Source organism: Vicia villosa, linkage group LG6, assembly GCF_029867415.1.
Source record: "Vicia villosa cultivar HV-30 ecotype Madison, WI linkage group LG6, Vvil1.0, whole genome shotgun sequence".
Classification (NCBI taxonomy): Eukaryota; Viridiplantae; Streptophyta; class Magnoliopsida; order Fabales; family Fabaceae; genus Vicia; species Vicia villosa.
The window spans coordinates 154,826,500-154,843,331 of NC_081185.1; the positions used below are offsets into that span (position 1 = coordinate 154,826,500).

The 16,832-nt window shown below is 32.2% G+C and overlaps 1 protein-coding gene across 3 annotated transcripts; it reads left to right on the plus strand.

Moving 5' to 3' along the window:
- Positions 1–14,639: 14,639 nt before the first annotated feature.
- LOC131610646 (uncharacterized) lies at positions 14,640–16,265 on the plus strand. 3 transcript variants are annotated; one of them, XM_058882648.1, is made up of 2 exons: positions 14,640–14,759; positions 15,066–16,265. In XM_058882648.1, the coding sequence occupies exon 2, from the start codon at positions 15,114–15,116 to the stop codon at positions 16,026–16,028; it is 915 nt and encodes a 304-aa protein (XP_058738631.1). In that variant the 5' UTR covers positions 14,640–14,759; positions 15,066–15,113; the 3' UTR covers positions 16,029–16,265. The 3 variants fall into 3 exon arrangements, with proteins under 3 accessions (XP_058738631.1, XP_058738630.1, XP_058738632.1); XM_058882647.1 differs by having other exon boundaries at positions 14,647–14,759; positions 15,046–16,265; XM_058882649.1 differs by having other exon boundaries at positions 14,677–14,759; positions 15,032–16,265.
- The last annotated feature ends 567 nt before the right edge of the window (positions 16,266–16,832 follow it).

The following is a 16,832-nucleotide window of genomic DNA, read 5'->3' on the forward strand; positions in this document are numbered from 1 at the left end:
TATGATTTTTCACCACGACACAATGCAACATAAATCCTTCGCAACCTATAAGAAATTGCATCCACTTGAATTTCTAGATTCACTTGATGTGTTGTGTTCAAGTTTATCATCCTATATAAACAACTTGCTGTTAGAACAAGATTTGTTCTGATCAATATTCTTGTTTTGATGATAACAATGTATATGAATTTTGTATAAGATAATGTGGTACTCTAATCCTTTAAATTTTCCAATTCAGGAATTATATAAGGAGTACACACAATTCAGCGCCAGAAGCACTGACTCAGAAGGTTCAAGTATGCAACATCAGAACATGCTCTCGCAAGACATTAGAAGATGGTCTAGCAGAATCAGAACATGGTATATGAAGCATCAGAAGAACATGAGATCAGAAGCAGAAGCACTGAAGTTCTTATGGTATCACGCTAAAGCACTTCAAGGTCAGAAGACAAGAAGATGCTCTGCACCAAGCTGTTTGACTTTGATTATTCAAACGTTGTATCTACAAACATCATATCAGAAGCAAGTACAAGATGACAGGCTACGCTGACTGACAAAAGGAACGTTAGAAGCTACAAAAGGCAAAGTTAGTAGAAGTAGTAAAAGCAAGGCTCGAGGTAGTTGACAAAAGAGTGAAACATTAAATGCAAATCTGTACGGAACACGCAACGCATTAAATGCTCCCAACGGTCATATTCTCAAACGCCTATAAATAGATGTTCTGATGAGAAGTTGAATACACAACTCTTGCGCAAAAATACAGAAACACTGTCAAATTCAAAAGCTCTCAAACTTCATCTTCAACCTCACTTCACTTGTAATATCTTAGTGAGATTTAAGCTTAGAACTTAAGAGAAATATCACAGTTGTGATTATAGATTTCTAAGAAGCATTTGAATACTCTTGTAAACATTTATTTTTATATTGATTTGTAAAAGGTTCCTAGAGTGATCAAGTTGTGATCAGTAGACTCTAGAAGACTTAGAAGTTTCTAAGTGTTGATTTCCTAGAGTGATCAAGGAGTGATCAGTATACTCTAGAAGACTTAGAGTGTTTCTAAGTGGACAACCATTGTAATCAAGATTGATTAGTGGATTAAATCCTCAGTTGAGGTAAATCACTCTAAGGGGGTGGACTGAAGTAGTTTCGTTAACAATGAACCAGGATAAAAATATTGTGTTCATTGTTTTTATCTTAAGAGTTTTTAAAGTCACACTTATTCAACCCCCCCCCCTTTCTAAGTGTTTTTCTATCCTTCACTTGCAACTTGACATTAATCCATAATTTTGACATTTCCAATATATGTGTTTAGGGTTTTCAAGTGAGTTTAAGAGGCATATGCAATTTCATTGATCTATTGCAACCACGTACTGAGACTTGAAACTGAATAGAGTTACTAGTTGAGGAAGAAGCCATGGATTAATGGATGAATGTGAAGAGGAAGAAGAACGTGACGATGTTGAAGAAAGGAAGAAGAAGGTAACAATACAGAAGAGAGACAACAGAATTTTCAAAATTAAATCAATTTTGAATTTCATCCCTCCTTTTAAAAACCCTCATGTTTCATTTTCACATGTAATAAAAAGTGTCATAATGAAAAATTATAAAATAAAAGCCAAGTCAGCAACGTTAGCCACCTAGGCATTTTTTTAACAGAACTTTGACATCATAGTCTAACACCAAAAAGAAAGTAACATACAGGGACTCGATCCAAACAAAATATTTAGGGACCAAAATTAAAAAATCTTCAACTTACATGGATCAAAAGATTATTTAAGTCAATAATAAATTATTCATAAATCTTGGTGGATACAATACAATAATCAATATAAAGATTTTAAAAAAAATATATCAAAGTTCTGCCCATTAGTAAAGAGTTTTGCATTATAATGCTTTAAATAAAGAGCTTTATCTTTTCCCCCTTTTTGATGCATTCGTTGCAAACTACCCTTGCTCTTGTAATGCTACATCACTAATGTGATTTTGCTTGCACAAAGTTGCAATTGGATCAAAGTCATGAGAACCGAAACTCAAAGTAGGAAATTGCCATGTTGACAAAACAGAAGGGTAACAAAGGCAAAAGTGAGGTTCATAAAAATGGGAATTCAAAGGAACTATTTGAAAATAAAAATCTTTGCGAAAATGTGAATTATCTCCGACTTTGAACAGAGAAGATGGATTAAAGAATTTAGTACATACACTACGTAATAGTATCATGCACTATGTGTGACTTATGTTTCTTAGGTAGAAGTAGCCAAAAAAGAAAGAACACATAAATCTATAAATCAAATTATAAAAGGATTAGGAAAACTTTTTAAAATAGAAATGCGACAATGAATTTTAATAATGTAGAAATAAAATTGATACTAATTCAATTTTGTGTCCATGCATATGACAACATTGAAAACCCATTAACCTCATTACTCCCACAAACCTCATTGTTGTTTTCCTCTGCCCATTTCAACATTAAGGTAGAATCAGAATCAGATATGCTCTTCCTTGTTAACCATTTTTGTACACCCATCATTTCTGGCCATATTGTGCCGGAAATATAATCTCCTATTTGAAAAACAAACACACCATACCCAATACTATTGGTTGATCATACCAACTTAACAACACATCCCAGTATAGTTCAAGTTGGATTCCTTCTTTTAAAATGATTTTTTCGTACCCTCTAAATTTCCATACCATCCTTGTTACCACCATCTGAATTTCTCCATCTACTTTCACTCTCAACACACCTTTCTTGCATTCAACCTCTATTTTATGTTTTAAACCCATCAAAACAGCATGTGACACACAACTTTTGTTTTCAAACATGTGATCTCTCCTTGACAACATAACCGAATTAGCAGACTTGTCTTGATTATGTTTCAAATTAGGAAAAATATCGCCCATAAAAAATTGGATTATTTTGTTGTATGAGATTGCAAAGTAGAAGCATGAATGTGGTTCCGCCGAGTTTTGAATGAATTTTGTTTTGGAGAAGTTCCAATGGAGCTTAATTTTATGTGAATAGCATCTATGAAAGATGGATTTTGAGGTGTGTAGATTGTTTTGGAAGAAAGTTGACGATGGGTTAAGAGAAATGGTGATGGAATTGGAAAAGATATATGGGGCATGTATGGTTAGGGAATGAGATGATACGTATCTTGACCATGTAAGGGTCATATAATAAGTTGGAGAGTTACATAGTTGAGTTTGATATATGCATGTAACAACATGTTGTGGAACTTGAGAGTAGTTGTTGCTACTTGATGATGATTTATTTAGTTTAGGTGGCTTGAAACAAAAAGTGATCATGTTGTCACATAAAAAATCAGTTGCAATTCCTTTAGCAAACCATTATTTCATTATTTTGTGTTTTGCTTAATTGATTTGCATTTTTGATTATGTTATGTTGGTTTCTTTTGGACTAATCACAATCATTATATGTCACTTTGGGATTATCTTGCATCTGAATTGGCCTTTTTTATATTCTTTATTTAGATTGTCCCTTTTTTTAGAAGAAAGGGTAACTTACTTGTTTTTTTTCTCCCATGAGACAAGCTAATATGTATTTTTTTAATGCTAATTACATTATTAATGTTACTTTAAAACATAAATTACATTATTAGTTTAAGAATATCAGCAATATGCATTTTAACATTCTATTTTATATAAATTCTACATGAATCTCATGGACTATATGAAATTCAATAAATAAGAGAATGACTATTGCAAATGAAATTCTAGACTTAATGTTTCTAATGCTATTGATTTTTAATATTGGTTTAGATTTGTTTATCATGTGTATTTTTTGGGGGGGGGGGGGATGGGGGGGGGGGGGGGGGGCTATTGCGTTTTTTGTGTGTCAATAAATAGGTTTTTTAATAAAGAAAATACCCAAGTTTAATTGATATTCAAGAAACCTCAAGTCAATTGTTGGTCAAAAAATCACAACACCATTGTTAGTAAGGAAATACCCAAGTGGGATTCCAATTTCACAAGCCCATATTCACATTAAGAGTCAAGAACTTAAAACAACAAATGTTTTTTCAACAAATTCTTCTATTAATTAAATTTTAAGTATTATTCAATTAAATCATATATGACTGACATAACAAACTCCTTTGCTTGGTATGAACTTTTGGGTTGGTCCAAACCTAATATAATCAACGAGCTTTTGAAATTTGTGTATTAGCTAAGAATTTTATCGTCGAATGGCTTCGTGCAAAAAGAGTGGGGTCTTTAGGTTTTTGCGATGATGATTGGCTTCACAATGAATTAAGTTGTTTCATTTAGTTTCGTTGATTTGATTTCTTATCAGTCTTTGTATTTGGGTAGTTGATCCTAACCCTACCTATAGTACTCAATTTTAATACAATCATTTGTTTATAAATAAAAAAAAACGTCATTTTGGATATATAAGCCAAACATCACGACTAATCAAAGTATATATTAGTATAAACATTGTGATATTTTGGATTGAACTCTAGTCTCGACAAGGGTAAATTCTTGGTCTGACAGAGGTTAAACATGCAGTCGAAATCTGTTCAATGCTGATGTTGAAATCTTACATATTGTAGTTGAAGTACGTTTAAGCATGTAGGTGTCGAAATATGATAGGTTGTTAGAAATGTTTAATTGGGTCAGTCTGTTATCCTAATTGTTTAAGTTAGTTTTTTACTTGAGTTAGCTTAGTAGTTTATAAATAGATTGTTTCTCTCAGATTATCGAGAGAGCATTAGTTGTTGTTATTTACTTGTAATCTTTGAACCTTAATTGAGAAAGTAAATAGTAAAACAGTTATAATCAATCCTAATTTTCTTATTCTTCCCTTTTCTCTCTCTTTCATAAAATCTGATAGAGTTTCTTGTGTTTGTTCAAGAAACTCAATCTTTCTCATAGTTTTGATTTGTTCTTGACGGTGCCCTGTTACAACAAACATCTTCCCAACCTTGAGCATTATTCTAACTTGAGCTTCGAAGGGTTAAAATACACAAGTGCAATCGAGCATCAGGCTATTCATGGCTTTTAGACAAAAACCTCTGTCAACGAATTATCTTCTTCTTCCATTGATTCTAAAACACTAAGATTTTTAATTTGATTTTATAGATCTAAGTTCTTAACTCAACAATGTAACTGATTTTAGGAATAAATTTTAGTTCTTATTCTTTATTTCACTTTCAATTGTGGATCCTGAAAGATATTTTTTCAGAAAGAATAAAAATATGGATTTTCCACTAAAATTTTATGACTTTAATCAAAATCTTCATTATGATTTCTCAAAGGTTCACGAAAATGGCCAATTTGATTTAAAATAGATAAGGAAAGGAAAATTATATTTAAAATTATATATTTAAAAGGATAGAGGAAAGAAGTGGGGTGAATCAAAATCTCTCTTAGACTATTTTCCCCTCCCAAATTAGGTGAACTTGGAGGGAACAAAATGAACTATTACAATCATAATTAAGTTGACAAAATTACTGCCATTTTTTTATTAAAATCTAAGATTAACTCTTAATATTCTAAAGGTTCCATTTTGTTAAAATAAATGTCCTCGTTCTATATTTATTTTTATTTTGATATCCTCATTCTATGTTGTTCATTGTATGTATTTAGAACGAGGAAAAATTTGAACAAAACCTATGAAAATGAACTTTTTAGTAATTGCATGTTAGGAATTGTTAGGTTTTGATTTGTTGGTTGCATTTTGTTAAAACAAGTTTTTCAGCAAGATGTTGGACAAGATGTCTTGACATGCTTGTACGACATTATGGCGTGCAGTAGTTTTATTTTCACGAAAGATTTTTTTTTAGATTCTTAGAATATTTGTTTTGATTTTACTACTATCCAAGGTGCGTGTATGGAGATTTGAATCACCGAAGATTTGTTTCTCAAGATTGGATGTCAAAACATTTAAGGAAACATTATTTTCCTGATTGTGTGCAAAATATTTTATTTGATTTATTGATTGCTTAGCCTGATTTAATCATCAAGCCCATTCTATTTCTCTAGCTATAAAAATAAAGACTCTAAACCTAAGTTGGACAGAAGACGCAAGTGTGAGAATTTCCATTAGGGCTCGGTTTAGTCTTTGTTGTTTGTGAGCCACTCTTGTACTGTTTTAATGTTTGAGTTGGACTGAGTTTTTAGTTGTAATTGTAAATCACTCATGAGATTTTAAGGAAGAGTGAATTTTGTTTAATTGGAAGTGTGTCTTATGTTTGTTGTTATTGTTATCATCATTGTTGTGTGATTTAATGGAAGTGAGAGGGGGCTTAAATCTAGGAGAGTCTTATATAGAAATATCATGGGTAGTGATTAGGTGCGAAGTTTGTAAAACCAGAGGTTGTTTAGAACTTCAAACTAATACTAATATAGTGGATTTCCTTCCTGGATTGGATGCCCCCCCAGATGTATGTAATGTTGCACCGAACTGGCTAAACAATTGACATGTGTTATTTATTTCCTGCAGTTTACTTCAACTTGCTTATTATTCTGTCTGTTGGTACGATGTCTTAATGTTGTGTTTGACATCCTGGTGTCCTGACATCGTATACGATATTTGTTCTTTTAGTGCCAGAATTTCATGAATATATTTCGTAAACATCATAAGATTTATTGTAAGAGTATAGAGATATAAACATAAATCATGTTAAAATCCCTCTCAGCCCTAGTGAATTTAACAATTACTTAAAACCTTTTCTCTCTCCTAGTCTCTCATCTGTTGTACCAAAATTTTGTATAATTAAAACTCTTCATCTCCCTTTTATTCTTTTTTAATAAAATTTCTCCCATCATTTCAATTGAACCAAACAGGCTTTAAGACAAAGGAAAATGAATCCTAAAAAATCATATCAAGATTCATTTTTTGAAATATTCAATCACATCAGCAATTCAGCATCAGGATTTGTTCTGAAAGAAGGATTTATTTGTTCTCCAAGATTGACATCAAAACTTGAAGAATTTTGCACACACACACACACACACACACACACACACACACACACACACACACACACACACACACACATATATATATATATATATATATATATATATATATATATATATATATATATATATATATATATATTCTAATAAAGAATTTGGGGATTTTCATTCATAAATAACTATAATTAGGGATTATTAGTCATGAGCATGATTCGAATTGTATGGAATTATCACAATCATTGAAGAATGGGATGTATGAGGTACTCTTTGTAATTGTTTTACACGAAGAAACTAAGAGTGTGTTTGGATGAAGCAATGTAATGAGGAAATACAATTTTTGAGGAATAAAAATGATTCTCAATTACCTCATCCAAACACACTCTAAAGGTAGTGAAAAAATACAAGAAAGGGTAATTGAGTTGTGTGGATCATTCAATTTTTTCCAGTTGTCCTTTATGAAAAGGTTTTTCTTTCTCTAGATAAATAACTCAAACGAGTTGATAAAAGAGAAGTCATAAAGAACTGAGAGGTAAATTAAAGGACTCGCCTTTTTTATTTTCTATCTTCTTTTCTTTTTGCTCTCTCCTCCATGGATGTTCATCATAATCACCTCAAGGTGACTAATGTATTGTGATTTTCTAGAATAGACATAGTCATTTGAAAGTTGCTTTAAGGATTTAAAGAACAGTGTGGTAGGCAAACATTGTTATGTTTATCTTAGTTCATGGCGGCAGATATAATGGCAGTGGTTGTTGCAGTTGCAACCAAACTGACAATGTTGAAGCTATCTAGTGAGGAAGAAAATAATTATTCAAAGTGAAGTTACTTTATTAGAGTGGAAGATATGACCACATATAAATACTGTTGTCTGTATTTTAAAGGCCTATCAACATTCTACAATTAGTTGTTGAGAGATATGTGATATTCCATTACTACATTAGATTGTGTTATACTTCGAGAGACTTAAAAGAGTAGATGATCTTAGATGCTAAATGTCAAAGGCACCACTTGACTTACTTTGAAATCTTTGAATAGGTGCTCAATATTAGAGCTATTTTTTAATATAGAATTTCTATCTATTATAGGACATGAAAATGTGAAAACAACAGTTCGAATTAACTGCGCAGATGGAAAAAACCAAGAACCAAATAGGCTTCTTCATAATATACATATTATTATTGATTAATTCTACGGTACAAGGAATTATCTAAATATAATCGAAAATATATAAAGAGATAATGGTCTTTATAGAATTTATCAACAAAAATGGAGTTCTTTTTACCATCTTAATATGTCGATAAATTCACATTCCTAAAAATTCATTTCGGACAAATAAACCTTTTCAAATTGTTTCTTTTTAAGAACCAAAAAAATTTGTGCCAAAATAATAGATGCCAAGAAGATCAAGAGACCTTGGACACGTAACGTGTCTTGAAGCACTATTTTTGTACCCTCTGACCAAATCCACCCACATTAGGATTACTTGTTAATGGTTGATCATGTTTGATAGATTAACCCTCTGAAAACAAGAAGTTTTGGTCCTGGAGATATAATATCAATTAGTATATATATTAGGAATTCTCCTATCTCATTCGAAAGGATATCATTTCATAATTATCGATGATTGTTTAGGTCTCTAGAATGACTAGCTACTTAATCAAATATGGAGAAAAGTGGTATAAATGGTTGACTGGAATAATTCCTCTTTGGATAATAGGTGTTATAGCTCGTATTGTTGTGATTAGTTTAATTAGTATTTTATTTTATGGTTCATATGTCAGATTGGGATCATCCCTATAATAATCTAATGAATTTAATTTTCAAAATGAAATCATAAGAAATCAACAGGGGTCCACTCTTTCTTTGATGAATTCGAGGGGGTCCCATTGAGTTCTCCATAATTAGAATATTTTTGTAAGTGATTCAATAGAAAATTTTATTGTATGTCTCAAAAAATTCCATTTCTTTTTTTTAGGATCTTAATGAAAAATAAACTTTATTAATTGGTTCAAAATAATTTTTATGGATCAAATCTCTCAAGACGTTTTCTTTCATGTTGAAAGAAAAATAAAAGAAAGAAGCAGTCATAAATAATTCTATTGTATATGTGATGTATAATAGCAAGCGCCAAACCTAGAATAAAAACAGGGTTGCAAGTGCAAAACCTGTCATATAAGCTTTGGAGTCCACTAAGAATAAAGAAAAACTTCAAATTTTATTATATGAAAGATGAAAGATATATTCCTTATGGAAACGCCAAAAGTATTTAAATACATAAAACAAAATAACTCTAATGGGCTTAAAGAGACCATAATGCACTTTTAATATAAAATAGAATCAAATCTTTTAATCTAAAACGAAATCAAATATTTTAATCTAAAACAAAATCAAATCCTAAATAGAATCAAGTCCTAAATAGAATTAAATCTAAAATAGAATCAATCCAAAATATAATAAAATCCTAAATAGAAATAAATACATAATAGAATCAAATCATAAATAAAACGAACTTAAATGGTTTAAAAATCCACATGTCACTACCATGCAATGTGTTGAACTATTGGGCCGATTCCCTTTCCAGAAAAGTATAATATGATTAATTATGAAATCAGACACCAATTTTACGCAAATCCTGTTGAATCGTTCCGACGCGGTGTTTTTCCTTATATACGTGCAGGCAATTCTCCTACATGATTATCTGATAGGTTTTGCGCTTGTGTCAGTTAGAATTTGCAACTATATGCTATATACTATATTTAACGTAAAAAAAGATTATGTAGAACCAAACATTTTTTATACTATTAGAATCTTACTAGAAATATATTTATAATATAAACCAATGATTAAATTCTTATATTTTCATGCTAATTAAGAAAGTTGTATTTGTTGAATTTAATTCCCGATCTTTTTGTCCATTCATTCATTACGTATCTATTTCGACATAAACAATAAGGAATCAGACTCTTGGAAAAGACAAATTATCCATCCTAGAATCATGTTTTCCCCTTTTCTACTTTACTTAATGTTCTCTACCTAGATATTTTGTTAGGTTTAGTATCAATTCTAGCTGTTGGAATCGAACATCTTGAACTTGGTTAATTTTTCTCAAGCTAATCGGACGTACAGTTGTAGTGTTAGATCCTTCATCTGAGCCTCTCCTTTAATTTGTGAACCTACTAGCTGAGAATTTGTTTTCAATTGATACTTTTGGCACCCATCTCGGATGCCAATGTAAGGCCAGATATCATTGTTTGTATTCAACTAGATTATTAGTGGTTGAAAATTCAAAATGCATGGATGCTTCAATACTCAATCTGACTTTGTTTTCAAGAATGAGTCCAGCTCCGCTCCCTCGCTTGTTACATGACCCATCGGTGAACACTGTCCAGGAATGTGTCGATTATGGTTCACCGGGTTTCATATCTACTAGGAATTCTACAAATTGTCAGGTTGTCAATGGCTTTCTGGCCTCATATACAACATCGAATTCAAACGTTTCAACCTACACCTCAATTAGTCTTCCTGCTAGGCCGGGTCGGTAGAGGATTTGCTTCAGCGGGAGGTTTGTTCTTACTATTATGGTGTGAGCTAAGAAGTAGTGTTGGATATTTCTGGATGCCGAAACAAGGTCCAAAGACGCCTTTTCTATTCTTAGATATTATGTTTATGATCTGGCCAGGGTTATTGATGAAGTCTACAGGCTATTGGTTACCATCCGATTTTTTGATGAGGATACCATTGACCGCTTCTTCGAAGACAACTAAGTAAATGAACATGGATTATCCTGGAAGAGGTGTGGTTAAGACTGGATGGATGGATAAGGTTTCTTTTAAGGGTATGAAGGCTTGCTATAATTCTGGCGTCCATTCGAATTGAGGTTATTTCTTTAATAGTTTATAAAAGGGAAGGGTGTACTATGACGATTTCAAAATGAATCTGTTCAAGGTTGTAAGCATTTTGCTTAGTTTTATTACCTATTTTTTAGACGTGGGCGCACTGATATGCATTACTAAATCACACGTGTACGTGTTCACTTCTATACCCCTATCTATGAGGTAGAAACCTAAGAACTTATCGGCTCTCACCCCCAAAGGAACACATCTCGGGATTTAACCTTATATTAAATTTCAAAACTCTCTATAAGATGTAGGCAAGATAATAGTTATGTAGTTCTTCTTTGATTAGCTTAACAATCATATCGTCCATATAGACTTCCAAGCTCTCACCTATATCTTCCTTAAAGACTTTATTCGTCATCCTCTTGTATGTGGACCCAACGTTTTCATTCTGAAGGGCATAATACTGTATTTATAGTTTACTTCTTTAGTCATGAAGGAATTCTTTCCTCTATCAAGATCATGCATCAGAATCTCATTAAAGATAAAGTAAGTGTCCGTAAAGGACGAAAGCTTGTATCATGTGGAACTTGTCTATGTCGAGGACTGGGTATGAATCTTTTTAGAACATGTCTTGTTTAGGTCAGTATAGTCAACACACGTTCTTCATTTCCCAAAACTTTTCTTGACTAGTACTACATTAGAGAACCATTTGGTATATTTGAGTTCGGAAATAAAATTAGCATCCAATAACCCTTGTAATGTTTTTGCGGTTTTCTGATTTCATAGGTGAGTGTCGTCATCTTCTCTAATACGTATTGAACACTGAGATCCATGTTCAACTGGTGGCATGTTACTCTAGTATCTATCTCAGGTATCTCTTTGGGAGAAACAACAAAGAGGTCGATATTAGCTTTTAAACCACTCATTATCCCTTCTCTGACTATGACGGGTAGCTCAGATCCTATCTTCACAATTCTCAAAGGATTATCATCCAACGGGATGACCTTGAAGTCTCCATCTGAGGTTGGTCTCAGTTTTTTCATTTTGACTCAAGTCGCTGGCTCTAATTCTCTGTACTCGAGATATTCTCCATGATGCACGTCAAGGTCTACTACGCCCATTGTCATATTGCTTTCTTTGAGGTCCTTCTCCTGGAAGAAGGAGTCTATAGTAGATCTCTTCTTGCTTTCTTTTAGTCCCGCTGAGCTCCCAAGAGGTTTGCTTTGACCATGACAGGTCGATCGGATTCTTTATGGTACTTTAATTTCAACTCTACCGGAGATGCGACCACATAGCTTAGCTAGGAACGGGCATCTGAATATGCCATTGTACAAAGATCTCACCCGAGATCACTATGAACACATTTATGACGTCTTTCTCTCCTTTTGCTAGCCAGAGGTGACAAGTGGATCTATTTACAAGGATGAGTGATAGAGTCATTAAAAGCAAGTGAGCTTTGATCTTTGTAAGATCTCGAATCTCGTGATCCTAATTCAAGTTTAGCAATGGTTTATAAATAGATCAAGTTACAGGAACTTTTGTCATCAAATAGAATTTTGGAGATGGAATGGTTCGCTATCAATGTGATGATGACTAGAGGAAAATCTGCATTAGGAATTTTGTCTCTCTTTTTTTGGCAAAAATATATCAGGTATCCTTTAAGTTATTTTATTGCAACAAGGTGGTCCTTTAAGTTTTTTTTGCTACAAGTGAGTCCTTTAAGTTAACTAATGTGTGCGTTGTTGACCTTTTTTACCATTTTTTTCAATCTTAGATTAAGCCAATCACCCAAAGTACATAAAGTTGCAACAAAATGCATATTTTAGTATCCTAAATACATAAAGTATCATCCAAAAAAAAGTTAGATCCTAATTCAACCAAAAAAAAAACTTAAAGGACCAAGTTGTTACAAAAAAAAAACTTAAAGGACCAACCTGTTACAATAAAATAACTCAAAGGACACCTGGAGTGATTATGCTTTTTTTTCTTCTTCTAGAAACCCTAGTATTAGTATTCCGTCTCCCCGTTTATCGTCATCAATTGCGTCTTCTTCCAAAGTTGACGAGAGAGGTTCAATTCGATCGAATGGATCTTCCCTAATATTATCGATAGGGAGTATCGGAATGCAGCTTAGTCCAGGAACATATGGAATCGCTTCTATTCGATGCAACTGTTGAATCTTTTAAGATCTGGAAGGGAAGACTCAGTGGTGAGGTTTTGTATGAATCAATCGTCATTTCCATAGAGCGCGCCATTATTTTGTTATGGAACAAGAATGATAGAGGTAGGTCTTCATGTTGACGACGACCCTTGCAGCTCCGATACAACTCCGGTACAGGAGAGGAAGTAGACTTGCAAGATTATCATTCAAACACGGGAGTTAGTTATGAAAAAATTTAAGGTGAAATGAAAGCTCGGAAAATGATTTGTATACCTGCTTTATTTCACTTTATTTTAAACACAACTTCTCTTTAAACAATTGCAATATTAAAACGTTGCAATATTTTGTAAAATATTTTTTATTCATGTTTAAACAATTGCAATATTAAAACTTTGGTGAATAATGTGCAAGTACATCAGTATTTTTGAACCTCCAGGTTTGTCTTGATCCGATGAATTCAAGAGTGCAAGTCATCTAAATTTTGTATATAAATAATAATAATAATAATAATAATAATAATAATAATAATAATAATAATAATAATAATAATTTTTAATCAAGTTTACATTTAAAAAAAAAAGATTATACTATAGTTTTTTATACAAATGGTGATATAATTTAAACATTTTAATTGTTTTAAAGAAAATTTTATTTAAAAATTATGAATATCATAAACAAACCACACATGTATTTCAAAATTAATTACTTATTAATTTTTAGTTTTTTAAAAAATATTTAACAAAATTAGATCTTACCGTTGGATCTACTTGTTGATATATCTCACATTTAAATACATCATTATATTATTGAATTAATTATACAATATCACCATTTAATGTTAGCGAGACTCGCTTTAACCCCTGTAAAAGATTTTTTTTTTTAATTTTCGTCGTAATATTCGGATTCTCTCGCTATGGCTCAATATCCAGATTCCTCCACTATGGTCATTGTTGAGCCCATATTTCATTTTTAATGACTTAACAGTTCAACTGAATTTTTATTTTATTTTTTATTGAATTTCTATGATTAAATCTTGTCAGTAGCATTTATTCATTTTATATTATTAATATACATAAATTATTAATATTTATAAATTAAAAAATATATGAAAAAGTTATTATAATAAAAGAATTAAATATTATTTCTTACTCTTTTTATTTTTAATTAAATTTTATTTTAATATTTAAAATTAAAAATATTACACTTACACTATAAGAATAAATTCATTTTACACCATCATCCTATAGAATTATAATATTCTACCATATCATATCAGTATTTTTAAATTAAAAATATAATTTAATGTAATATCGTTTGTGATTAATTGACAGTATAAAAATATTTTAAACTATCAATATTTTTTTTTTCTTAATATTTTTTTCTACTAAGACAACCAATATATCTATAAAAAAACTATTTTAGAGACTAATCTAAAATTATTAGATTGGATCATTGTATACACAATAACACAACATGTCATGTAGTAATGGTTCTTTAGGTTTTTGTATAAAATAAGCAGTTATATTATGCGAGGAGTCGTTCACTCCACTTCTCCCTTCCATCTTTCTCTCTCACACATCACACCCCACGTACTTGTATTAGTAACCGAGTAACATAATAATAAAACCAACCATGTCATAATCATATATAGAAATTAAAAATAATAATAAATATAAATATTATTATATTAATTTATTAACTTTTTCCCTCTTCATTCCTCACTTTATTTTTACCCACTTCAGTTCACTTCTGTTTCCGTTTTCTTTTTCGTTTCTGGATCATGTCACAATCGCCATCGCCATCGCCATTTTCTTAAGGTTCGTTCTTTTCTCTTCCTTTTTCTTTTTCCGTTTTTATTTTATTCTTTTTTTTTATTATTATAATTATTATTATTGTTGTGCTTTTTCTTTTTTGCTTTTTCTTTTAGAGAAGAACGCGCATTTTGATTTTTGGATTTTTGACAGTGAAACAAGTTCACTACCATGTTTTTTTTATTGCTTTGTCTGTTTCTGTGTTTGATCCTACATTCTCAAAATTTGTCTGTCCTTTTTTTTATTAATGTTTCTTCAATCCAACCATTCTCACATAGGTTTTGCAATTAAGGTAACTTTTACTGTTTTCAGTCTTGGGGGCTCCATCTGTTTGTTGAAATACCTCAAACAAAATTCAAAATGAAGGATTTTCCTACTTGTTTTGGTGAGAATGGAGTTCAAGTTGCAGATTCTTCTTCGTCGTCGTCGAGTCCGGCGAGGAATGCGCAGAATAATATGGTTACTTGTGTTTATCAATGCCGGATACGGGGGAGGTCGTGTCCGGTTACGGTTAATTGGAGTAAGAATTTGGTGGGTCATGTTCTGACGGTTGGGATCCATGATTGTGTTTGTAAGGTGGATGTGAAACCGTGGGTTTTTTCGAAGAAGAAAGGTTGCAAGAGTCTTGAGGCTTTTTCGGCTAAAATTGATGTCTTTTGGGATCTTTCTTCGGCTAAATTTGGTTCGGGGCCTCAACCGTTAGAAGGGTTTTATGTTGGGGTTGTTGTGGATCGGCAGATGGTTCTTCTTCTTGGGAATTTGAGGAAAGAAGCTTTCAAGAAAACGAATGCTGTTCCGTTCCCGTGTGGTTCTAGTGGAGCTATTTTAGTAGCCAAGAAAGAGAATGTTTTTGGTAAGAAGATGTATGGTACCAAGACTGTGTTTCGTGATAACGGCCAAACTCATGATCTTGTGATTGAATGTGATACCACAAGTGGTGTTAGTGATCCGTCGCTTATAATTCGCATAGACAGCAAAATTGTGATGCAAGTGAATCGGTTGAGGTGGAAGTTTAGGGGGAATCATATAATCCTTGTTGATGGCCTTGCGGTGGAAGTTTTTTGGGATGTTCATAATTGGCTCTTTGGTACGTCTCTTGCAGATGCTGTTTTTATGTTCAGGACGTGTCTCCCGGCGGATAAGTTGTGGACTAGACAACCCCTTTCTTCTGATGATGCTGGTCTGCTTCAGTGGTCTTTCTCTGAGAGGTTTTCTGAAACCAAATTCCCGGGTCTTGGTTTTTCACTTATTTTGTATGCATGGAAGAACGTGTAGAGATGCAGAAATCCATCATATATTTATTAATACTAACAGTTATTTACTTATCGATCATGTCACTGAAATACAGTTGACTGAAAAAGAGTTCTTTAGTTTTGTTTCTTTCACCCCCTGTTAAATTCACCTCTCTGGTTTAGCTGAGATGTTTGAACAGATCAGGGGCTTTTGTTTTGGCAATACAAATGGCTGTATATTTGCCTTGAGGTGTTAATTTTATGATCCATTTTGTTTCAAGTTTGTTTCTCGTGCTTTTCAACTTAGTATTCCGATTTACAAACCGGTAGTGCATGTCGATATTTTTTTATCAGAGTGTACATATCTATTAATTATACACAGTTCCAGGCTGTTGTTTATTTTAACTTTTTGGCACTGAGAATTCATTTTATCAAATATGCAATGTGGATATTCCAAACTGATAATGCACAATTATTACAAAGTTAATTACTAGCTTAGGAGAGCTGATGTTAAAGAAGACAGTCACCTAATTACAATGAACGTCAGTGCCCTTTCTTTTTTTACGTTCGAGGCTTTCTTATATGCTCGTTGCTCAGGGAACTGAGATGGTGAAGCTATCTTCATGCTCTGAAGGGTTAAAGCTATCATCATGCTCTGGAGAGTTTATACTAGTTTTGTGCTCTTCATTTGAGACGTGAATAAGAATATTTCGTGCAAATTGGATATGAGGTTCTGATCAATTGTTTATTAGTTTGCTGGTAGGCTGGATATATTTTAGTTTGCTCTGTCAATACGATTTCCATTCTGCCATTGTTTGTGAATCATTGTTGTCTTTCCATTTTTAAG